At 35.1% G+C, this 25,936-nt stretch overlaps 5 protein-coding genes across 5 annotated transcripts; 4 read left to right on the forward strand and 1 right to left on the reverse strand.

Moving 5' to 3' along the window:
- The first annotated feature begins 2,344 nt into the window (after positions 1-2,344).
- On the forward strand, positions 2,345-9,673 carry LOC110723948 (small GTPase LIP1-like). The gene is made up of 7 exons (XM_021903365.1): positions 2,345-3,129; positions 3,992-4,083; positions 4,173-4,314; positions 5,552-5,856; positions 7,344-7,397; positions 7,499-7,629; positions 9,253-9,673. The coding sequence occupies exons 1-7, from the start codon at positions 3,027-3,029 to the stop codon at positions 9,443-9,445; spliced, it is 1,020 nt and encodes a 339-aa protein (XP_021759057.1). The 5' UTR covers positions 2,345-3,026; the 3' UTR covers positions 9,446-9,673.
- Positions 9,674-9,773: 100 nt separating this feature from the next.
- Positions 9,774-13,209, forward strand: LOC110723938 (LRR receptor-like serine/threonine-protein kinase FLS2). Its single transcript, XM_021903354.1, has one exon. The coding sequence runs from the start codon at positions 10,808-10,810 to the stop codon at positions 13,028-13,030; it is 2,223 nt and encodes a 740-aa protein (XP_021759046.1). The 5' UTR covers positions 9,774-10,807; the 3' UTR covers positions 13,031-13,209.
- Positions 13,210-17,478: 4,269 nt separating this feature from the next.
- Positions 17,479-18,891, forward strand: LOC110688972 (LRR receptor-like serine/threonine-protein kinase ERL1). The gene is made up of 2 exons (XM_021865750.1): positions 17,479-18,327; positions 18,382-18,891. Exons 1-2 carry the CDS (start codon positions 17,479-17,481, stop codon positions 18,889-18,891), a joined length of 1,359 nt encoding a protein of 452 aa, XP_021721442.1.
- Positions 18,892-20,186: 1,295 nt separating this feature from the next.
- Positions 20,187-23,385, forward strand: LOC110723965 (uncharacterized protein At5g64816-like). Its single transcript, XM_021903384.1, has 2 exons — positions 20,187-20,389; positions 22,765-23,385. The coding sequence occupies exon 2, from the start codon at positions 22,826-22,828 to the stop codon at positions 23,204-23,206; it is 381 nt and encodes a 126-aa protein (XP_021759076.1). The 5' UTR covers positions 20,187-20,389; positions 22,765-22,825; the 3' UTR covers positions 23,207-23,385.
- Positions 23,386-23,494: 109 nt separating this feature from the next.
- On the reverse strand, positions 23,495-25,913 carry LOC110723956 (probable serine/threonine-protein kinase WNK11). The gene has a single exon (XM_021903375.1). The coding sequence runs from the start codon at positions 25,168-25,170 to the stop codon at positions 23,611-23,613; it is 1,560 nt and encodes a 519-aa protein (XP_021759067.1). The 5' UTR covers positions 25,171-25,913; the 3' UTR covers positions 23,495-23,610.
- Between the last annotated feature and the right edge of the window lie 23 nt (positions 25,914-25,936).

A 25,936-nucleotide genomic window follows, 5' to 3' on the forward strand; every position in this document is an offset into this window, starting at 1 on the left:
TGCTATTTAAAATTGTTTCAATTCCTACGATAAATTGATATGTTTTAGTTGTAATGTAAAACCTTCTAATATTTAAATTTCAAAAATGTTAAATATAAAATAGTTGTACAAAGCAAAAAAAATAACATCATCATTGCATTTAGCCAGATTTTTTTATTTTTTTTTAATTTTTTTAATTTTTTTATTTTTATTAAGAGAGCGACACGTGGGTAGTGGTGACGTCAGCATCTTCTGTTTTAATAATAGTTAATAAAATAGATATGGAAACATAGCCACTAAATGAACGAAACATTTTTTTTAACTCTAATGCTGTATTTGTAATAGAGTAAACAATTGGTTGTTGGTGGAGTGGTGATTGAGGCTGCATTTGGTATAAAAAATCGTGTGTTAAATCCTCATTAACAACAATTGGAATGAGAGTGAAATCTAATTACCCAAAACTAAAACCGAAATTCGGATTAGCCCAAAGGATGAATTTAATTTGGAAAAAAAAGTACCCAAAACTGAAACCCAAATAGGAATTAACCCAAAGAGTAAACCGAATAAAAACATATACGAAAAGAAGGGGACTGAAGGAGTAATGAGTTGGAAAATTACTCAATTGGTTAGAGCATCTCCAATGGTTAGTTTTAGGGTCTTGCTTGCAATATTTAAAAATATTAAAACTGTAGCTTGACCATTGGAACAAAATTGACATACCTGCTTGGAAGAGCAGCACTGCTCACTTGAGCAACACTGCTTGGAAATTTTCAAGATTTATATATTATTTTAAAAAATTGGAGAGTGGTATGCACGGCTAATGGAAATGCTCTACGTGATCTACAATTGCTCAAAAGATAATGCAACAACTTTTTTTTTATTTTTTATTTTTTTTTTATTTTATCTTTTTCTAAAAAAAAAACATTTTAAAATCAATTTTTCATCTTTATCAGAAGGTGTAACTGACATGCTCTAGCTAATGTTGACTAATGTGCTTCCTAGCTTATAGGTTATAGGTATACTTTGTTTTATTCTTTTTGTTAAAAAATTTAGTAACATTCATTATATTCCTAAGATCACTTGTACAAGATTATAGGTATTTTAAAATTTAAAATTTTTTATTACGTTATATATGATAACAAATTAGACTTTGTCAATAAAAGATTTCGCCAAAATTTTAGCCAATGTACAATATTTGGTAACCATATTTAACTTTGAATTATTAGCTAATACATCTATAAATAAGTTTTTTAACCTTAAGAATACAACCAGTATATTGTTTCAAAAAAACATAATCTACAAATACTTTCATATCTACGATTAATTCCTCGTAAAAAATTTGGATGGATGATACGGATAATCCATTTAGTAAACATTTTGGTTTGGGAAATTCATCAAATAGTGGAAATTTCACCTCCGAAAATTCCTACCCTCAAACACACTACCACCCTGGCTACTATTATCCCAATACTACAATGCCTAATTTGCAAGACAACATGTCAAGCTACCATCCTCGGGACCCGAAGAGGCTTTTGTTTAAGGAAAAGCAAGAGAGTGCAAGGAAAGATGTTGAGAGGGCATTTGGGGTACTCCAATCTCGTTTTGCTATAGTTCGTGGGCCTGCACGTTGTTGGCATAAACGCAATATCCACGATATTATGGATGCGTGTATTATATTACATAATATGATTGTTGAAGACGAGCGTCACACTTATAACAAAAACTTTCCTAACGATGAATTTTCACCAAGTGTTGTTGATGATGTGCATCGAAGAGAATTTTGAGTCATATCTTGAAAGAGATGCAACAATCCGAGATAGACAAATGCATCATCAGCTAAAGGCTAATTTATTTGAGCATATTTGGTCACGTTTTGGTAGCTATAACTTGAATTGATCTTAAGTTGCTAAGTTGGTTCTTTTTTTTTTTTTTTTGTTTAAGGAAGGTTGTTTTGTTAATTAGTTTTATTTAGTTGTATTGTCAAATGTTGATAATAAAATATGCAAATAAATTTAGGGAGAAAAGTTATCAATAATTTTTTTTTTTATTTTTTTTAAATGGAAAAGGTTATCAATTCTCTTGATGAAAATATTAAATACTTCGTACAAGCTCAAATAATTAAATCGCAAGCAAGTCGTCTTATAATACGAGTACAAAACAACTTATATGAAATTATATAAATTATTGCATATAAATTTTAATATTGATAGCAGGCACAACTTATAAAATTATATTATAAATTAGAATTTTTTTGGTAAAAGTAAGTAAAATAGCAATGAAATTTTCAGCTCATATAGTGTAGTAAATAAAGTATTACATGCAAGCTACAAAATTATATAGCCATCCATTGGAGTACTTTGTAGCTTGAAATAATGATGTGGCAAATCAAGCAACAACTTCTTGTAGCTTGCCATTGGAATACTTTGTAGCTTAAATAGGTTGTAGCCTTAAAAATTAACATGACAAAGCAAGCTACAAGCCTTTGTAGCTTACCATTGGAGATGCTCTTAGAGCGTCCCTCCCAATTCCAAGAGTTCTCATCGCCCGTGGCTCTCCAAACAACAACAACAACAACACCAAAAAAAAAAAAAAAAAAAAAAAGTAGCGAGCGTGGCATACACCGCCATATTGCTAAGAGCCTAAGACAGTTTTTCAGTTCCAACGCTTTCCTTTTTCTCTCCTTCCTCGCTGTCTCTCTCTTCTTCTGAGTGTGTGTTTTGATCTTCAATCCACCACCCTTTGCTGGCGTTTACCGTTGTAATACTCCATTACTTTTTATTTATTCCCAAGTTCATCACAATTTCTCATTTACCCAGATCTGTGTCATTTTTCACAGTGATTCCTTGAACCATTGCATCACTAGTTTATGCAATTTCATTTTCTGGGATTCATTGGTTTTCCAGATTTTTAAGCATTTAATCGATAATCAGAGGAACTTGTTCTTGGGGTTTTGTTACACCAAAAATCCTACATTGTGTTCAATGGGAGCTAAAATTGATGTATGATTGAAAAGCATCAAAAGGGTTTTTGTTAGATTTTTCTGGGAGATGATGTTCTGGAGGGATAGGGAGAGAGATAATAACAAGGAGCAAAATGGAGGGCCACTTTCACTTTGTGGGCAGGTTCGAGTTCTTGTAGTTGGAGATTCAGGTATTCTTTTTTCCATTTATTAATAATCAATTTATGATGTTTCATTTGTTATAATCTTCATATGATGCTTTATTTGATTATGATCTGTATATTATCTATCATAATGGTGCAGTGATTTTGAGTGTTTGATTTGTATAGTTGCTTATATGTTAAAAATGGTGATTTGAGCTGATTATGATGATCCAGATGATGGGAATGGTGAAAATTAGAGTTTGTTGGTTTATAATTTGAGTATTTCGAATTACCGGAATGATGAATTAACTAGGGTTGGGTTGGAAATGGGGTTGTTTGGACTTGAATTATAGAAGTCTTTGATGAAGTTATGACATACTTGCTTATGCTTTATAATAATTGTATTATGTTTATGGCATTCTAATAAGTGTTGAGTGAGGTACATGAGTAATGTGTGGTCTTGTGTTTGGAAGGTTGTTTGATGATAGTGGCTTCGTTGCTCTATTAGAGCCTTCTGGGTTTGTGTTACAATTGGTTGGTCATAATTGTTTTGTTGTGTAAGTTGTAAGCTGTACAAATTCATATGAATCCAGGAATCAAATTGTTGCAATCTTTTTATCTCCTTTGCAAATCAAACAAAGCTGATGTCTCCTATTGTTTTGTAATACATGTAGTAATAATTCTATTTCTGAGTAATGCTTGCACCATCTTGCCTTTAAAGCCGACTAACTTAATTTGTAGTGGCTCCAGCACTATGGCAGTGCTTAATACGAGTATATTAGTTTTTTTCTGATTTGAACAATTTTAATTCTAGTGCAGTAGTGTGTAGTTGTATTAATGTCTAGTGCTACTTTGCAAATTGGTTTATTTATTCTTGAATTGAAATATTTTTTTTTTCCTTTTGGGGCAGGTGTGGGAAAAACTTCTCTTGTACAATTAATTACTAAAGGTTCTACAGTCACTCGTCCTTCTCGAACAATAGGATGTTCAGTTAATGTGAAGGTTACTTCAAGTTTCCTTGTGCATTTGTTGTGCAATTTGAAACAATTACTGAGGTAGTTGCTGATGTTTTACTCTTTTTTTGCCTTCAGCACATTACTTATGGAAGCCCTAGTAGTTCCTCAAATAGCATTAAAGGTGATGCTGAAAGAGATTTTTTTGTTGAATTATGGGATATCTCAGGCCATGAGCGATATAAAGACTGTCGATCGCTTTTCTACACCCAAATTAATGGTAAGATGGTTAAGTAATGCTTTTTTATTTTAGTGATGAAATATTTTCTTTAGTCGACGAGGCCATGAGAGGCAATTAGCGGCCTAGTGGTTTTATGCAAGGGTGGCTTTTAGGTTCTAATTTCTTTTATGTTTATTGTACCTGTAGCGTAAATAAGTAACAAAGTTTTCCTTTACACAGTGGTTAAGACCTAAGTATTTTATTGCAAGGATATAGTTCTTGGCCTTTTGAGGCGTGGATTGCACTATTGATTTTATGAGCATTGAAGATCCTTAAATTTAAATATGTATGTAACTCTCAATATCGTTGGTGGATGATGAAATCTAAAACTTCTGTAATCACTGTCTGCCTTAAGTATGAGGAGTATACCTTCTTGAGGTTAATGTTTGTTAGGTATCAATTTGACGAATTTAGATAACCTTTTTACCTTAAATAGCTACATTTCTGTACATTACAATTAGTGAATAAATGCTCTACAACATGTACTTGTAAGTTCTTGTGCTGCAACCTAATATAGTCGAACTTCTGCTTCTGCTTAATCTATGATGCTCCCGCATGGAAATAATAGTCACATATATTATATTAATCGTATATCTGATAATGTGCATGTTATATTATTTTTCTCAAATGATAATGGTTTGTGGTTATCTTTCCCAAACTAAGGCTGAGTAATGAGGAGAGTGTTGGACTAGTCCTACTACTACAACGGGTCTTGCAGAAAAAAAGTGTCATGTCCTTAATTATGAGGAGTGGGAATTTGGGATAACATGGCTATGATTTCAAACAGAGGGCACATTTTATATACTTTTTCAAAACTTTGAAAATATGAGTTTCCTCAGTAATTCACAAGCCATGGTCTATGTAGAGAACAGTCATGTCTCATGAGCCAAGGACCATGTCATTTTCTAGATATTGAATTGAAATTGAATTTTGGGGATAGTGTAATTGATGAGGAATGGTGAATGTAACTTGCAAAGTCCTATGTCTAATATGTTTGAGTTTAAAATTTTCAAATAATAGAAAAAATGTAAACTTAGATTGGGATTTTTGTCTGTAAAACAAATTTTATCCGAAGACTAAAAAAAGGCAATATTAAGTGGACTTCATTCTGATTGAAGTCTTACATAGTTTCTGAATCCCTTCATTGGACAACTGTTCTGAAAATAGTGATTTATTGAACCAAAACCAGTAGTACGTATTGGTATCTTCTTTCACTGTGTCAAACCTTTATATGCAGGTGTTATTTTTGTTTATGATCTTTCACAACGGAGAACAAAAACAAGTTTGCATAAGTGGGCTGCAGAAATTGCAGCAGTTGGGACTTTCTCTGCTCCAATGGGGGTTGGAGGTCCTGGTGGCCTTCCTGTCCCATACATTGTTGTCAGTAATAAAGCAGATATTGCAGCAAAAGAAGGTACTCAAGGAAGCAGTGGTAATCTTGTGGATGTGGCTCGGCAATGGGTTGAGAAGCAGGGGCTTCTTCCGCCAAGTGAGGAATTGCCACTGACTGAGAGTTTCCCAGGCTATGGAGCATTGTTAGCTGTAAGATTTGGTTTCCCTAATTTTTAGAGTTTCTAGGTCAACCTTTTTTTTTTTTTTTTTATTTATTTTTTTTTTTTTATTTTTTTAAGCTCTAATTAGAAGATTGCTTTCAATAATATCTATTTCCCTTTGTTCAACATATATTGAATTATTGACTTACTATCTTTCCAACTTTCTTAAACGAATGGCTGCCTAGTGGCTAGTATCTACTTGAAAGTTTGATAAAGAAGAATTAGTCCTTGAAAAATTAAAAACATGATCAAATTATAGTCAGCTTCTTGTCATACAATTAAACTTTGAGTTGAAGATACTAAGATCTTGGATAGGTCAAGACATTGTAATATTGTATGAGTTGTATGATTGTATCTACCTCATTTTAGCTAGAAATATTAGCATAAACTTCGTAGTGTTTAGTTTGGATAGTGAAATTTCAATGACCAAGTTGATAAAGCAGCCAATAACAATTCAGAACTTAAGATGAAAAGCCTCGAAAACTTGCTAGTGTTTATAATGACTGTTCAGTTTCTTCTTTGACATTCCCTCTTCACATTTCCTATTTTAATTCACATAGACTAGATAATCAGAACATCATGGCTTTGCTTGATAAGTTAAATGCAATCCCAACAAAGTCTTAGTGCTTGATTTTGTGGAACAAGGGTCTGCCTCCATGTAGTTATCAGACTTATCACTGGATTAGTCTCCACACATATCCTTAATTATATTTTTGGTTGTCTGGCTCCATGGCTGCCTTCATTATTTTAATCATTTCTTATTTTTTATATTTTTTGGAGGGGATGATGAGGTGTTGGGGGGGGGGGGGGTGTTGCCTTTCAGGTTCTCATTTTTAGTTGAGTGGTTTGTAAGTTATCGTAACTTTCTGATCCTCTTGTAGTCTAGTTACGGAGTATTTCAGACATAGAGAGCTTTCTTGGGGGAGGGGTGTAGTTGTCATCCCTCTTTTATGGAAACTAATATTAAATAAAGTACTGAAATTCCATTTAAAATCATAAAGAGTTATTATCCCATGGTGCAGGTAAATTTGATGGGCTATTTAGGGGTTTGCAAGTTCTTGTTTTTGGTTTAGGTGATGTAGTGATTTAACTGCTGAATTGGTATAAGCTGTTTTATTATTATTATTATTATTATTATTATTTTTTTTTTTTTTTTTTTTTTTTTGTGTGTGTGTCTTTTGTGGGTTCCATTACAAATTTGCAATCCTTATTTGTAGTAGCAGAACTAACTGATCTGTGCAAAAGGTACTCTCCATTCTACTGAACTTGTATCACGTTTGCTAGACTGTCAATCTTTTGCTAATCTTTTATTGTATTTGTGACTTTGTTAGGTTACTATTGTAATTAGTGAATAAGTTCTGATATTTTGGCATGATCTGTTAGAAGAAGTTGAAATTACTGAACTTCTTTGCTTTACCTTCCTGTGACTTCCCATAAGTTGATTACATATTGAAATACATTTTATTATTTGTGCAGGCTGCCAAAGAAGCAAGGTTTGATAAAGAAGCTGTGACGAAGTTCTTCCGCATGGTTTGTCTCTTAGTTCTGTAGGCTTTCTGGAGATTATACTCACTTCTCCCATATCTGGACTGGACACTGTTGCTTACGTTGTCAAACATTTGTTTCTACAGTTGATAAGAAGGAGATATTTTTCAGATCAATTACCCCCATCAAATCCATGGTCAATTTCACCAATTCAGAGATCATTTCAATCATCTGATGAAATAACAAGTAGCAACGATCAATCCGTAAGCCGTACAAGGTATTTTTTAGTCATCCTGCTTTATGTATCATTTTCTGTAATTTGTCTGACAGACTTGAATCAAGCTGTTTCTATTTTTACTTTTGCTTTCTTTGGACATGTGATCAGTGCAATAGTGATTTGATTTATTTTATTTTATTTTATTTTTTTGGCTATGCTCTAAATTTTAAAACGCCCTCTGTTTTTTAAAAGTAAAAATTTGTACAAAAGTTGATATTTTGTGATTATACCCGGGACAAATACAATAATATCTTATACGAAGTACAAAAGTATGTCATGTGATTTTTTCAAAAATATTTCTAGAAAAATTGTCTGAAAAGATGCGATTTTTTAGTGCAAAAGTTAAAATGGAACAATTAAAAAATTTGGAGAGAGTTTAATTACCCAAGCAGCGAAGATTCTAAACTACCTAGCCTATTTGGACACATTCTAATTCTATTCCTTACATATTTCACTTGATTTTGACTAAGAATAAACCTTCATCTCTAAAGGCCAATGGAAACTGTAGAGGCTGTATTTCAGGCTATTAATGTGTTCATTACAAAGTGCAATAATGACATAGGATACCTAATAAAGTACAAAAATCTAATGACATTTTACTTATGTTCATTTGACTTTTAAGAAGTTGATGTTATATGACATAGGATACCTTATATAGTGCAAAAATCTAATCAAGCATGTGTAAGGTGTGTGACCTTAAAAGTGGAATTTCCTTTACCCAAAATACAAGGAGTTTTTGTTGATTTTTAACATGTAACCTATAAAATTGTTTTGATCTGCAGTCAGTAGAATTGTAGAAGTGCCCACAGTTGGTTAACAAAACTGAAGTACAAAGTAGATTAGCACTCATGACCAAAAATCTTGACATTCATTTATTAGGCCACCAATGATATAAATGGACAAACCATACTTTTGGACTATGAAAGATTGCCTTGTTTTCCTTTTTGGGCCGTTCCTAAAAGATTGTCCCGTTTCATTTTGAGCAAACCTAATGTGGCTTTTATCTATTTTTTTTTTCAAAGAAATGAGGCAGTAATAGCAAAGATGCCCTCTATGAAAATGAAGTTTGGGAGAGGGTAGGTGTGCCACAGCTTTGTTGAAGGATATTGTAGTAAATTCATGTTTAATTCTTCAATGTAAGGAGGTGGAACAATGTGATTTTTGTTGATGAAATATAATCCTTGGAGGTAAATCCCCCTCTTGCTTGAATTTCATCAGTTGTAAATTGATATTGGATGAGAGTTAGATACACATTTCCAACTTGTTGCAGAAGCTATTATTAATGAAGCATTTCATATAACTTTGATTTACTCCTTACAGTCAGAAAGTTGGATACAATTTTGATGGTTTATGGAAAATTGACAATCTAATATACAATTGCTAACTTGTTGCCGGAGCTATGTTTAATGAATGAAGCATTTCATATAACAAAGATTTAATCCTTGCAGCCAGAAAATTGGATAATATTTTGGTGGTTTCAAGAAAAACGACAATATTTACTTGAACAGAGGATTTTATATTAGATAGATTTTTTATGCTGAAGCTTGAACTTGTTTGGCATTTGTTCTATGTAGTGTTTGTGTTGACCAGATCCAATGTAGAGTAACTTGTTTCTTCTTGCAGTTTAAGCGGGGATCCTTACAAGTACAATGTGCTTCCTCCCTTGCCCGCTCAACACAACCTTACTCCTCCACCCACGCTCTATCCTCAGCGGCCAATGTTGACCCCGGAAGTCAATCATGTGCCACGGTATAATTTGGCCAGTGCTTCAGAGCTCAGTTATACTAAAACAAAACGTACGGATATTAATGTTTGAAGAATATATACGTTTTATAGTCAATAGTTTGGTAACCATATTGTGATTTTTTTATATTTAAAAAAAACTGATGTCATGTGCTTTATTTTTCTACAAGTTCCTTGTTGAACTGGCCAATTATTTATTTTTGGAAGTTTTGGCCTCCTCTCAGCTTGTAATATTGCTACCAATAATCAAGTGTATAATTCAATTATCAGTTTGCTGAATAGAGTAACATGGTTTTTGCTATTTGAACAAGTGAACATTCCCCCTCTCCCACCCCCGAAAAAAAAAAAATTCCTAATGTGAATAACATATGTTTTGAAGGTAAACTCATTCCTACCTCAGAAGAACCGTGATAGTCAGCAGCCTGTGAAACGGGATGAAGAGTCAAGCCTGGGAATTACTCCTGGAATTTGAGGTATGCTCTTATCGAGCCACACCACTCCCTCTCATGTGGATTTCATAAACGCAAAATATCACAAAGTATATTTGCAATTATGCGTGGGAGATTTCAGCAGGTCTTCTAGGACCTAGAAAGACCATATCTTAACATGTTCGCGCATGAGATGATGAGATTCTATAGGGTGCAGGACAGAATTCCTAGGCTAACCTTCCGTGTATAGCAAAGGGGTTCAGGCCTGGGGGCAGAGCTTGAGGTTCTATATCAGAGGGTTACTAAGGATTTTTCTTTAGTCTCATAAATATAATACACATAGTCACATACTCCTTCCATCCCGAAATGATAGTCACAAATACTGTGATTGTCACCCCAAACAATCTGGATCTTTGATCCTGAACCCCTTCGCATTAAAGCCTTTTAAACCTCATAGTACTAACTGACTTTTTGTCAATCCATAAAATATCACTATCTGCCACTTGATTGCCGCAATCTTTGGCATCTTCCTTCTGTTCTCGCTACTTCCAAGCATTTACCGTGTACTACGGCAGTGCTGGTTTTCAGCATTTACTTCGTTCAATCCGCGCCTCTGTCGTCTGCTCAAAGCAACAGGAAAGAGAAAGTCAATACAGTTTTGTCAAGTGCACTTAGTTTAACCAAAGATAACAATAGCTGCAATCTGTCAAGCCTTAGACAGTCAGAAATATCGCAGCTTGCGATTTTATTAACTTTGAATTTTTAGAGGATGCACATGGTACGTATTTCAACCATTTCAGATTGACTGAATTGCCTTAAGACCATGGAAGAAACTATATTGTTTCTCTACTAGGAGTACTATACTACTGCTTCATCAGATCAGATTACAGATAATGTTGATTATACAAAGAAATATTATATTTTCGAGTAATCTTGTCTAGACGGGTATATATAGAGATGCATACTTCTTCTTTTAGTAGTAAACCCTCACTGAATTATCTCCAACAATGGAAACCCTTAAGAAAAATTATCCAACAGTAGTTACCCCAATTTTCATCATAATATTGGGTTTAAACAGTATATTCTGTCCTCTACTGGTAGAATCCTGTAATCCTATAGATGAAGAGGCATTGCTTCAATTCAAGAGTGGGATACAGTTTGACTGGTTCCAAAGACTAGGCACATGGGTCTCTACGACTGACTGTTGCACAGCATGGGAAGGAGTGATTTGTGATCCTGACACCGGGAGAGTAACTCGAGTCAGCCGAGTTGGCTTTGTGGATAGTGATTTTGGTGTCGATGGCGATTTTGGTGTAATAGGTACACTTTCCCCTTTCCTTGGCAACCTTACCTATCTTCAAAGCCTTTACCTATATGCTCTAGCTGGGTTAAGTGGTCCAATCCCTCCTGAACTAGGGAAGTTGTCTCATTTAACTCATCTTTCACTAACCTACAACAGGCTAAATGGTTCAATACCCGAATCACTTGGTAATCTTCATAAGCTAGAGTCTCTCAATCTTGGTAATAATAGCCTCTCTGGCACTATACCTTGCTCTCTTTTTCAATCCTTGAAGTCTCTCTCGACTTTGGAGCTAGAGGGGAATCAGTTAACTGGCTCGATACCATCTTCGATTTCAAATCTGGTTTCACTTAACCGGCTTTATCTTAATAAAAAATTTCTTTCTGGTAGGATTCCACTTAGTATTGGCAAACTAAAGAACCTCACCTATATAGATGTATCAAATAATTACATCACTGCTAGTATACCAGATTCCATAGGTAACCTCTCCAAATTACAATCATTATTCCTCAACCATAACAACCTTACTGAACCCATACCGAATTCTGTAGGTAAACTCTCCCAACTGCAGGATTTATATCTGAACCATAATGAAATTACTGGAATCATACCTTATTCTTCAGGTGAACTTTGCCATCTAAAGAACTTATACCTTGACCATAATAACCTCACTGGACCCATACCAACTTCTGTAGGTAAGCTCTCCCAATTACAGAATTTATACCTGGACCATAACAAGATTACTGGTATCATACCAAGATCTTTAGGTAAACTCTCCCAGTTGCAGAATCTTTACCTCGACCATAATAGACTCACTGGATCTATTCCTTCTTCCATAGGTGGCCTTGTTTCCTTACAGTTCATGAATTTCGGTCACAATAATCTGATGGGTGTGTTACCCTATTCCATAGGTAATCTTACCCGAATCCAGAGCATTGTCTTAGAGAACAATATGATTACAGGGAAGCTGCCACCAACTATGGGGCATCTAACTGCACTGTCTGATGTCTTGTTTTCAAATAACCAGTTTATCGGTCAAATCCCTTCGAGTTTTGCCAACCTCAGCCTCTATACATTGCAATTGTCTAACAATCAGCTCATTGGTCCACTTCCTCCTGAACTTGCTAATGGAAGCATATACAACCTTGATTTGTCCTACAATCCACTTGGGTTGGAGAAAATACCTTCTTGGATTTTCAAGCTAAAGTTGAATAATCTGACATTAGCTGGGACAGGGATCAAAGGGAACTTGCCACAATCAGTATCTTCCTTCCAGTATATATCTTACCTTGATTTATCGAGTAATCAGATCACAGGGATGCTGCCTTCATTGATGGGCAATATGGGTTATCTAAGCTCCCTCAACTTGTCTAATAATAGATTTTACTCTACAATTCCTGTGGAATTCATTAACCTTCATCAACTCACAGTACTTGATCTTCACTCGAACAACTTTTCTGGTTCCTTGGGAATAGTTTTTAACAAAGAAGGCTGGGAGTACACTTCCATTGATGTGTCAAGCAATAGGTTCACAGGTCCACTCGATGAGAACTTAGGTACCAAGCCAGTAATGGCACGCATATCTTCCCTGGTACTGTCGAAGAATCCACTGGGAGGAACCATACCAAAATCGATAGGAAACCTGACGCAACTGCAAGTATTAGAGATGATGAATAATAGACTATCAGGAAGAATTCCACCCGAACTTGGGAAAGCCAAGGAGTTGATGACGCTTTTGCTATCAAGGAATAGTTTGACCGGAAGTATTCCAAAGGAGGTGTTGAATTTGGAGAAGCTGCAATTGTTTGATGTCTCAAGGAATCAACTCAGTGGAAGTATACCTCCTCATAACTCTAGCATTCCTGCCTCTGCATTTTTGCGAAATCTTGGCCTATGCGATGCTCCATTACCCCCTTGTAATCGTTTATAGTTGTAGTATCATATACACTCTGCTTATCAGAGTAGTTATATTATTTTACTGTTATATAGCGAAAGATGGTTTGCTTAAAGGAAATGGAAGTATATGTTAGCCTGTTGCACCTTTCGCAAGAATCAATTGTATCCCTTTTTACTACTAAGTAATTTTATTATCTAAACTTAACCTGTTTAGCTTGAGGCCTCTTTTCATTTAGACTTATTTTTCTAAATTTCAATTCAGTTTAGTTCACTTCATCAGCTCTATTGAACTTCCACTTGAAACCTGAAATCTTGGTTCTGGGTTTTACTTACAGCTTGCTTTTGTATTGTGTTGAGAAAAGACTAGTTATGAAGTCAACAGTAGTTTTGCTTAATAGTACCATTACTATGGTTTGATTATCCAAATTAAAACACAACTGGACTTAGTTTATTCCAAAATACGTTTCATTCCATCCATGTATAATATATCTTCATATATTGCAGCTTGCTATTTCACTACAAAAATTTGGCCTTTTAGCAACAGCTGAAATCCGTTGCTAATTGCTAAAAATCCGTCGCTGGACATAGTTAGCTACGGATTTATCAACGGAATCACTCCGTTGGTAAAAACCTTGTCGCTAAATGAATTTAGAGACGGAAAAAAAAATCCGTCGCTGGACTTAGCAACAGAAAAAAAAATCCGTCGCTGGATTTAGCAACGGAAAAAATAAAGTCGAACCCGTGACCTCAATGTCAAATATTGAAACTCTTACCAACTATACCAAATATTATCTGTTTACTTTTACGCACATAATTGATAATAAATGAAAGAAATATTAGAGACGGAATTTAAAATCCATCTCTAGTTTAGAAACGGAATTTAAAATCCGTCTCTAATTTAGAAACGGATTTTCAAATCCGTCCCTAATTTAGAGACGGATTTAAAAATCAGTTTCCAGTTTAGAGACGGATTGAAAATCCGTTTCTAGTTTAGAGATGAATTTAACTTACATAATTCGTCTCTAATGTAATATTTTAAATAATTAGTTTCAAAAATTATCTAGAGACGGAATAAAAAATCCGTTAGCTCATATTAGCAACGGAAAAAAAAATTCGTTGCTAACTTAGCAACGGAAAAAAATCTGTCTCTAAATTTAGCAACGGAAAAAAATCCGTTGCTAGATTCATCAACGGAAAAAAAATCCGTTGCTAATTTATACAAAATCCTCCTCCTTTTCCTCAGGTTTCGGAGTAGCAAGAACATAAGCCACCCCAACTGTAGTCAAGAAGAAATGCATCTTCCTCTGCCACCTTCGGAAATCAACACCCTCGAATTTGTCCAACTTTTGAATGTTGGCCATCAATTCCTTAACATTTCCCATCTTTGTCAATTTATACTTTTGGATTGTTGGGGAATTTGAGTGTAAACAAGGGTCACAAAAATATCAAACAAATTAGAACGGAAAACTTCGAGGCGTGAACGGAATCACTTTCCCAAAAGTATAATTCCGACCCTATACTACAACCGGGTTTCACGGAAAGTTACTTAGGAGATACAACGAAGAAACAATTGCAATCACAAGTAGGATGATTACAATTCAATGTAAATAATCCTTTGGATTTATGATGATGATAATAAGTTGCAAAGAGGTTTCAAGAAAAATAAACTTCTGATTTTTCTCAAGTATATTCAACATATGTTCTTAGAACATATATATATTAAAGCATAATCTTTGCCAACAGCCACGAAAATAACTGACATCCTTCAAGCAAAACTAACGAAACCGTCAGTTTCAACTTCCTCTCTGACACGCGCCCGATCGGGCCTGCTGCCGCCCGATCGGGCGGAAATCGACGTCAAATCCAGGCATCTTCTCGCGTCCGATCGGGCGGTGGTGGCCCGATCGGGCGGCTGCCCCAAACTCCAGAAGTCCATTCTCGCGCCCGATAGGGCAACGACTGCCAGATCGGGCGGCGAAAATTACGATTTCCAGACTACCCTCGCGCCCGATCGGGCGAGCACCACCACGATCGGGCGTCTGACCGGGCGATGTACAGGGGCAGCAAACCAGAGTTTTGAGTTGTTCTTTATCAACCTTTAATCAAGGTTAATTGCTTTAATATTCTTTATTAATTATACACAACACCTTTGCCTAAGTAATATAATTAATTAACATGAATTATGTCTCCAATTCTCAAAATTATTCAACAATCCTCCCCCATTTTGAGAATTAAACTAGATACATTGCAAAAACATCATCATCACAAAACAATCTTATGCAATTCAACAATCCTCCCCCATTTTGAGAATTAACAAATTATGACACCTTGACCGTTGTCATCAAATTTGCTATAAATACACTTGTCTGAATTGTTCAACTTAAAACCATTAGACAACACAACCTCATCAAATTTTTGATGCCATTGCTTAGGTGCTTGCTTTAGCCCATACAAAGACTTAATCAACTTGCAAACCTTTTCTTCCTGACCTTCCACAACAAACCCTTCCGGTTGTCGCATGTAAACTTCTTCCTCTAGATCTCCATTCAAGAATGTTGTCTTGACATCCATTTGATGGATCACAAGATTGTGGATAGCCGCTAGTGCTATCAACAATCTTATAGTTGAGATTCTAGCAACAGGTGCATATGTATCGAAATAATCGATACCAGGTTTTTGTGTAAAACCTTGTGCCACTAACCGGGCTTTGAACTTTTCAACCGTTCCATCAATCCTCAATTTTCTTTTGAAGATCCATTTGCACCCAATTGGTTTACATTTTGGTGGTAAAGTAGCTAAAACCCAAGTATTGTTTCCCATGATGGATTCCATCTCATCATTAATAGCTTCCTTCCAAAATGGAGCATCACGAGACCTCATGGCCTCATAATAGGTCAAAGGATCATCTTCCACATTAAAAATGTATGAAAATTGTGTTGAAACAGATTCTCTTGATCCTTCAACTAAGTACACATGAAAGTCCGGGCCAAAAGATTTTTCTTTCCTTGCCCTCTTACTTCTCCTAGGTTGTGATGATGATGTAGATGCCTTCTCTAAATGAGTTTGGTCATCCATCTCTTGATCAATGACAATTTGATCAATACTTTGAGCATTGACACTTGGAGTTATATCCTTTGGTCTAGGAATTGAAGAAAATCGATTTTCATCAAACAATGCATCCCTTGACTCAATGGTGGTGTGAACCGACCAAAAGTCATTTTGTTCTATTACATAGAACCTATAGGATTTGCTATGATCCGCATATCCTATAAAAATGCATTCAACTCCTCTTTCACCTAACTTTTTACGTTTAGGTTCCGACACTTTTACAATTGCCCTACAACCCCAAACTTTAAGATGTCTCAAGTTTGGTTTTCTTTTATACCAAAGCTCATATGGGGTTACATCTTTCCCTTTCATGGGAACACGATTTAACACTTAACAAGCTGTTAAAACGGCTTCACCCCAAAATTCATCACTTAAACCTGAATATGACAACATAGAATTTACCATTTCTTCTAGTGTCCTATTCTTCCTTTCCGCTACACCATTTTGTTGTGGTGTATATGTTGCGGTAGTTTCATGTACTAAACCTAAAGATTGGAAATAACTTGGGTCATAGTATTCACCTCCTTTATCAGTTCTTAGCTTTTTAATCTTTTCATTGGTTTGCAATTCTACTTCACTTTTGTAAATTTTAAATTTATCAAGGGCTTCATCTTTAGAGAATAACAAATAAATGTAACAAAACCTTGAATAATCATCAATAAAAGTTACCAAATATTTCTTATTCCCTAAAGAAGGTGTGTTGTGAAAATCACACAAGTCACTATGCACTAATTCAAGCAATGAATTATTTTTCTCAACAACTTGAGGAAATGGTTTCCTTGTGATTTTGGTTAACATGCATGTTCTACACTTCTCTATTCTTGGATCAAAAACATGTATCATATCATGCTTTGACATAAAATATAACTTTTTATAATTAACATGACCAAGTCGCAAATGCCATAGAGAAGAATTATCATTAACAACATACACAACATCATTCAAAGTATTTGAAATACTTAATTTAAACATACCATTACACAAATAACCAAGTCCTACAAATTGACCTCCTTTAGACAAAATAAATTTATCTGACTCAAACACCATCTTAAAACCTAATCGATTCAAGATTGCACCGGATACAAGATTCCTCCTAAGTTCGGGAGAATACAACACATCTCTTAAAATAAGATATTTTCCCGAACTAAAGACTAGCTCCACTTGTCCTTTGCCAAGCACCTTAGCTGTAGAGTCATTGCCCATATAGAGAATTTCTCCATCATCAACCTCCAAGAAGGTCTTGAACAATGATCTATCATTGCACACATGCCTCGATGCTCCCGAATCGATATACCACGAACAAAAACTTATAATATTCTTTATTAATTATACACAACACCTTTGCCTAAGTAATATAATTAATTAACATGAATTATGTCTCCAATTCTCAAAATTATTCAACAATTTTCAGGTTCAATACCATCTTCGATTTCTAATCTGGTTTCACTTGACAAGATTTATCTTACAAGAAATAATCTCTCTGGTTCGATCCCACTCGATATTCGTACACTAAAAAACCTTACCTACATAGATTTGTCATACAATCGTATAACCGGAAGCATACCAGATTCCATAGGTAGTAAACTCTTCAAATTACAAGCATTATTTCTCAACCACAACAAACTCACTGGACCCATACCAAATTCTATAGTTGAACTCCCTGAGTTGCAGGATTTACATTTGGACCATAACAGGATTACTGGAATTATACCAAAATCTGTAGGTAAACTCTCTGTGTTGCAAGATTTACATCTGGACCATAACCAAATTGCTGGAATCATACCAAAATCTGTAGGTCTACTCTCCAAATTGCGGAATATATACCTTGACCATAATAAACTCACAGGACCTATTCCTTCTTCCATATGTGACCTTATTTCATTAGAGGTTTTAAATTTCAGTTACAATAAATTGACCGGTATGTTACCTTATTGCATAGGCAATCTTACCAAGATTCAAAGAATTGTGTTAGAGAACAATATGATTACAGGAAAGTTGCCACCAAGTATGGGGCATCTAACTGCATTGTATGATATCTTGTTCTCTAATAACCGGTTTCTCGGTCAAATACCTTTAAGTTTTGGCAATCTCAGACTAACATCTCTGCAACTGTCTAATAATCATCTCATTGGCCCTCTACCTACTCAGCTGAGGCAGGGATCAAAGGGGAGTTGCCACAATCAATTTCTACCCCCATATATCTTAGTCACCTCGATTTATCAGGTAACGAAATCACAGGGGAGTTGCCATCATGGATAGGGAATATGAATTTTCTAGAGTATCTTAACTTATCCAGTAACAGATTTTACTCCACAATTCCGAAGGAGGTCACAAATCTTCCTATCCTCTCGAACCCTTGATCTTCACTCAAACAACTTCTCTGGTTATTTAGGAGAAATTTTTAATAGAGCAGACAAATACTTCTACCTCGACGTGTCTAGCAATATGTTTACAGGTCCGCTTGATGAAGACATAGGTAATAAGCCGGCAATTGCTCGCATACTTTCCTTGAAACTGTCCAAGAACCCACTAGAAGGAACCATACCAAAATCGTTTGGGAACCTGATAAGCCTGGAAGTGTTAGAGATGTCAAGTAATAGACTTTCAGGAAGTATTCCGAAGGAGGTTTTGAATTTGGAGTTCTTGCAAGTGTTTAATGTCTCAAATAATCAACTGAGTGGAAGAACACCTCAACACAACACAAGCTTTCCGGCTTCTGCATTTTCGGGTAATCCTGGCCTGTGTGGTGCTCCGCTCCCTCCTTGTAAACGTCGTTTCTACCTGTAATAGTATTCCTGATTCTGCATTTTCGCGTAATCTTAGCACGCAGTGCCCAGCTCTGCGATTGTATTTGTAGTAGTGTGTATGTTGATTTGTTATTCATCATATTTCTATGTCAGAATTGAAGCTTATCAGGATTTCCAAATAATTTTGTTTAATATAGAAGGAGATGAGCTTGATCATTGTTTGTCAAGGGTAGGAAACTACTGTTGGTGGTTGATTTCCTTTCATGTATTATATTGTTTTACTTGTTTTTACAAGTATGTTATCCATTAATTTTTGTTGGCATTTACATATTACAAACTCATAAATAAAGTATTAGGCTTTCTTACTCTTTAGGCCAAAGTAAATAAATACTGTAAAAAATAAAAAATAAAAAATTGTAAGATATATAAAAATATTTTGCAAAAATTCCAATCTAGGAGGCATGATATATATAATATATGTATGATTAATTCCATGCACACAGTCTCCCTTTTAAAACCCTCTCGAGTTCAAGTGCTACTCTGAGTTGAATGCCCGATAAAAAGACAAAGTTTAAAATGTTCTAGGCTTCTAGCACTTTGCCTACCCCTACAATAACAAGATACAATTAATTGTAATTTCAAACTCAATAATTAGTTTTTGGTTATTCGATTTAGCTATTCTTGGTAAAATTGACGCAAACTCAATCACCCAACCCTTGATACACATACTAAAACCTGGATTATTCTTGATATGACTTGGTTTAATTTTGACTTGATTTTAAACCAACCCAACCAAATCCGAATTGACACATATTTGATCAAAATAAATAACCATATTGGCAACAAAACGGAATATGATTCGACGTGAACCGATCCAAATGACTTAATTCAAACACTTGATTTTGAGTTCGAGTTCAAGTTCAGTCAAATTTGAATTTATAACTACTCGTATTAGTTAGTCAATCAATTATTTTCATCACGGGGTTTTCTAATTTTGGTACATTTCGAAGTTAAGTTCGTCAATCAATTATTTTCATCACAAGATTTTCTAATTTTGTTACATTTTGAAGTTAATCAAGTTATTTTAAGATGAGGTATTTGAGTTTGATTCCTCACAATAAGCCCTAAGCTATCGTCAAATAATGTCAATTAACCACGCTAAATAATGTCAATTAACCACGTAAGAATTAAGGTCTATGTTTGAAAAATTAAACTCCTCTACCTTCATTTAGCAAAATGCAGTATTACCTCCAATTCGTAATCGTAGTATTTTTATTTAGCCCAGAGTTGCATATAATACGATTCGGAAGAAGTATATATATATAAAATACTGTGGAGTAGTATAACTTGGTATCTTTGATGATGACTTAAAAATTAAAACGCCGCTTCCATTTCCACTAACAACTCTCTCTTTTTCTCTCTCTCTCTCTCCTCCTCCACCAACGGCCTTCTCCGCCGCCGCCATCGCCGACGTCTGCAAACATTTCCGGCGATATCTCCTTCTCCGCTGCTAAAACCATCATTTTGTTATTGCCCTGGTATATCTCTCTCTTCTATCTCCTTATCCTCTTCCAATTCAAGCTGAATTACAACGCTGTTTCCGAATTTCTTTATGAATTTCTAGGGTTTTAATTCTTTGTTATATATTTCTGGAATTTGGCTTTAATTTAAGTAAGTTTGGGTGTTTTCCGAGGAAGAAGATGGTTGTTAGGTGCTTGTGTAATTAGGTTTCCTCAATTTGGGTGATTCTTCGAAATTGCAGTGTTTTATTGTATGATAATGTAGGCTGGGCATCGCTTTCAATTTTCCTCGTTTGATAAATTGAAGATAGAACAGTGCATTTGAGTTTATAAGCATAATTGAGTTTAATGCCATTGATGTAACCTTGATTTTTTGAAGTTTTATTGAATAATTTTGCCTCTGTTAGTTGATTTTCAAGTTGTTGAAGAATTTTGGTGAATAGTGTTTATCATATTTTCGATGGTAGTATGGCCTTATTCTTCTATAAGGTTATGTGCATTAGAAAACTTAATTTAGAATTGATTTACTTTGATTACACTGTATAATATAAAGTTCATGGTTTGTGATCAATGAGAAACTTTAGCCAAAGGTCTTATGAAGATGCCGTCCAATTTTACCGAGGACATTGTGATATCTTATTGTGCTGAATTTATAGTATCAATGCAGTGTTCTTTGTGCATAGGATATTATTGAAAGTTTGAAACCATTGTATGGTTTTGTATATACATGGATAAGGTGACGGCTTCCCTAGGACTTTGTATTAGGAATTTTTCTTTTGGCAGCAAGTTAAATGATGACTCCAATACTGAAATGATTCCTTAGCAAGTACAAAATGGGGGCAGAGTCTCAAGGCTGGGAGTTGTTGATTTATAGATGTCTCACACCCCAAGTTTTGTTCAGTTTTTTTGTGGCTTTAGGGTAAATATTGGGTTTAAACTTTGGTTAATTGTTTGAGTGATTAGCCGACAGTTGATTTTGGTTGGAGGAATTTTGGATATTACTGATCACTACTCTATAGCCTATTACAGGTATTACAGGGAAATATTTGTTGAATAATTGTAGTAATTTAGTGATATAGTATCCTGAATTGATGAATACATTGTGTGATTTTGTGGCAGAACATGAGATCAGTCATGCTCTTGAAATGTGTTCTTTTGCAAGTGTTGTGAGAAGATTCTGAATCTAAGTATAGATTTGAGTTGCGGTTGGCATATTCTGGTACAATCATTGAATCATATAATGATTGTTCTTTTGTTATTACTAAGGGGAACTGCAGGATTGCCAAACCACTGAAGTTTTCATCATTTTCATGTCAAATTAATTGAAGGAGCAACCTGTGGGCAATTTTCAGTGTAGGGTTACTATGAAGTGTATGAACTAAATTAGTTGTTATCTACAATTCACTATGCTTCTGTTTTTAGTCATAAGATAGCATGTTATGAATGCCTTTTCAGTCAAGGGTATGATTGGAATCTTTGTCTCAGCAAGTGCAAGGCACTTTGGGGATGTTGGGGTAAATTATGTTATTTCAAGGTTGCACAGGTTCTATATTGGTCTACTGGATTACTGGGTAAAACTCAAGATTGAGTTCTTGTTATAGCTTTTATTAATATTGCTTTTTGTCACATAGATAATTGTAGAGTGTGTTTATTGATGTTAGTGGTTATGGTTTTAATTCTTTAAAGTCACATTGGACCTTCAAAGTCTTAATATGGTGGGGTTAGTGAGTGGTATGCCCAAAAGGCTGAAATGGCATTGCTGTGTGATTATAATTGCTGGGAAATTGCTACATTTAGCATAATACATCCACACTTGATTGGTTTTTTGTTGGATCTTATTAATTTTGTTGCAAGAATTGATATAATGATTCATGCTGGATTTGCTGTTGTTCATTTTTCTTAAAACTTTATTCTTAGTCCTGATGTATCAAATTTGTCTAGACTGATATACTTCATTGCCTTGAGGAGTTGAGGGAGTATTGGAGCTATGGACTGTCAAATTATCAATAGTTCTAGCTGAATGGGTTATTGTCGAAAGAAGAAAATTCGTGATATGTAAAGCCATAATCTATTCAGTTTGTTTTTTTTTGGTTTTTTGTTGGTTTTTTTTTTTTTTTTTTTGCAAGCACTACAAAGATACTTGTCATAGTTGTCAAGCAATTGCGTCATACTACTGTTCTTTCAAAGACTCCATTTTTTGTCCAACTTTTTTTGTTCCCTACTGCTCTTATATCTTATATCTTGAAGTAATCATGATGCCCTACTGTATGCATGTTTTCTGGTCCAACTTTTTTTGTGCGTGATCTATGAAGATTTCTCTTGAATACCATTATGATCGACTTCTGAACTTGGTTGGTTATTTGTTGCTAATGTTTATCTTTTGTGAAATGCAGCTTAAAGCCTAGTGCAAGAGTTGAGGAATAAACAAAGAAAAAGCTCAATTATCTCAATACCATGGTGGAAGTTTGGTGGTCTCTTTTGGGTGCTGCTATTCCAGCTGTTGTTGCAGGGCAAGCCTGGAGAATTAAGAGAAAGCGGGATGAGGAGCAGAGGATTAAGAGTGCAAGGGGCCGGGAAAAGAGCTCAGATGACATATTCGTTTGTGAAAGGGTTTGCACCTCAAAACGTATGTTGAAGAAGGTTGGTGCTTTCTCTAAGGATCCAATCCCTGATACTTGTGTTACTGTCTGCGGAGTCTCAGAACTCGATGCATGCACTGATGCTTGTGCAAGAACTGTTTGTGTCAATCAGCATCATGTTCCAAACTGGAATGATGTTTGTCTTCGAAGATGTCAAAGTGAATGTCTTAAACTCTCTGCATCTCGTGCATCCTAGGCCATAGGAACCATTGGATTTTGTTTCTGAAAGGTTAAGTTGGTTGTTTAGTGTGCTGAAATTGGTAGAAGCAGGAATTGCTGTTAATATTTGAAAAATATTTAGCTTACTGCTTATTCAAGTTTGCACTTTTTGCTTAATTTTTTGAATGATTTTATAGATAATATTCTCTGTTAAAATTGGTTAGTAATTTACTGTTCGGCAGTATTGGTACAGATTGAATTCTTTTCTATAATTAATATAGAGTATTTTTTTTTTTTATACTAGTATCATGATAGATACCTCAAAAAAATACTTAAAGAAAAAAAAATGATAGTCATAACAGGCTTTGATTAAAATTGAATCATATTACTTAATTGGTGAAGTGTACATAACTTCTACTACACTGAAAATTCAATCTAAATCTAAAATTTGCTCCCACAAAAGAATAATAGCTTCTTCAACGATCTCGAACTTGTCTTGGCTACCACTTTTTTGTTGCCTACTCTACTATCTGTAACTTGTTTGTCTTGACCAGTTGAATTAGCTATCCGTGATTCACCAGCATGATCATGTTCACTTGGTTTCTTGGATGCAAGTAATTGGGCGTCCTGGTTTGTGTCACTAGGCGGTTTTGCAGGCTCGTTGGGTTTGCTGACATTACTTTCTGATGTTGAAGATTCTGCCTCTGGGTTTACAAGTTTCTTAACCAGATTTTCCATAAGCTCAGTTACAAGGACTGCTTCTCTGACTGACAACTGGAGCTCCTTAATCATCTCTTGCATAACCAAGTGAACTGTATCCTTTTTTATAGAGAACACAAACTCGATCTTATGAGCATGACCTCTCTTATCACCAATCCGAAGAACCATTGATATGTAGTCAATCTCCTTGATCAGCTGCCCATCTAACTTGAACTCGATATTCTCACTGACAACAGCCGTCAATGGGCCAACAAGAGAAACAACAGGTGAGCTAGCCACATGATCACATGATTTATAAGATGATGAATCAGGTGGACTAGGCACTTGATCCCATGTTACTACAGAAGATGAACACGCAGATTCAGATTGACTCGGAGTTCTAGATGCTGCAGACAATCCAGAATCAGTCATCACTGCAAGAAACGGATCATTCAGAAGGTCAATTGCTGACGGTCTCTCTGATGCAGGACCCAAACACTTCTCAATGAACTGCTTTAACTGCAGGTCTGTCACTCTGTCTAGAATAGCAGGCTTGATACCAGATCTCACCTTCTTATAAACCTGCTCTGAGTTACTGCACTCAGCATACGGCAATTCCCGGGTAACCATCTGCAACAAACACATCCCAAAAGAATAGATATCCACCAGGTGATCATACTCCTCTCCGAAAAGCTCTGGTGCCATGAACTCAGGCTTACCACTAACAGCGCGAACTGTAGTGTCTTCTTGAAGCATTGCCGCAAGTCCAACATCTCCGATTCTAACCTTGCCAGAGTATCCATTCACAAAGATGTTATCACAGTTAAGATCTCCGTGAATAATTGGAGGATTCTGACAGTGCAGGTAATCTAATCCTTTCAGAATCTGTCTTGCCCAATTCTTAATTGCCTTCTTATCAACAAGATTATGTTTCTTGCGATACTGACTCATAGTTCCAGAGGTAGACAATTCAGTAATTATGTTAACTGTCTTTGTTTCGCTATCGACCCACGAATGGTAACACCACATGATGTTCTCATGCTTCAAAGACTTCAACAGCTTAACTTCTGCTCTCACATTCCTCTGACATTCCTCTGAGTCGAATACGTTCTCCGATAACTCAACTTTACTCCAAGTAATCTCTATTCCTTTCAACTCATCAAACCCCTTGTATTCCTTCTTGAACACCCCTTCTCCCAATACCTCCTCGAACCTTACATACCGCCCTGTCGAATCCGTCTCAACACCCTCATCCTCGACCTCAAGCTCATCGACATTGTCTACCCCTGAACTCGAACCCATGATTTCACTGTACTAACAAAATTAATTCTTTCCTGAGTTCTTTTAAAGAATGTATCAAACAATGATCAACTGTTTATCAATGAACAGGGAAGAAAACAGAAGACAATGGCTTGAAACGAGTGATTTTGGATGAATCTGATTGATTTTTTGTGGGTTTGCAATCCATGAAGGTAAAGGGTAATGAAATTTGTGTTTCAAAGAGAGAAAAATTGATGAGAAAATTTAGGGTTATTTAGTTTAGAAGAGCAGTTAAGTTTTTTCCAAGAGAAAGTTAGCTTTGGATCTTAGTTTATAAAGGAGTAGGTTATTAGGTTTTTAACCTTGACTTATAATCTAAGATAATCTTGGTTTATGTTTCTTAGAGAGTAACTGAAAAAGATTTGGATATTTTTTTTTTCTGAAATTTTTTGTTTTAGAAAAGATATTAAAAGATAAATTATATCCGAATTCAGAAGATAAATTATATTGTGTATAACAAACTAGGAAAATATTATGGGATATAAAATTAGGGTAGGACTTTTTCAAAATACGAAGGATAAAGTTTCAAGTATAACAGAAAATATCCAAAAATGATTCCAAATTTTGAATTTTTTTTTTAAATAAAATAAAATTTTAAAATCAAATTAAACCCTTTTTTTTTTTTTTGAAGCAAAATCAAATTTAATCTAATTTGGCCTATATATCTCTAGTAAAAACGTTTCTTTAGATAAGAAATTATAATTTATTTATTTCTTTTTAGTAGTAATTGCAACATTAATGCACAATG

This window comes from Chenopodium quinoa, unplaced genomic scaffold, assembly GCF_001683475.1.
Source record: "Chenopodium quinoa cultivar QQ74 unplaced genomic scaffold, ASM168347v1, whole genome shotgun sequence".
NCBI lineage: Eukaryota > Viridiplantae > Streptophyta > Magnoliopsida > Caryophyllales > Amaranthaceae > Chenopodium > Chenopodium quinoa.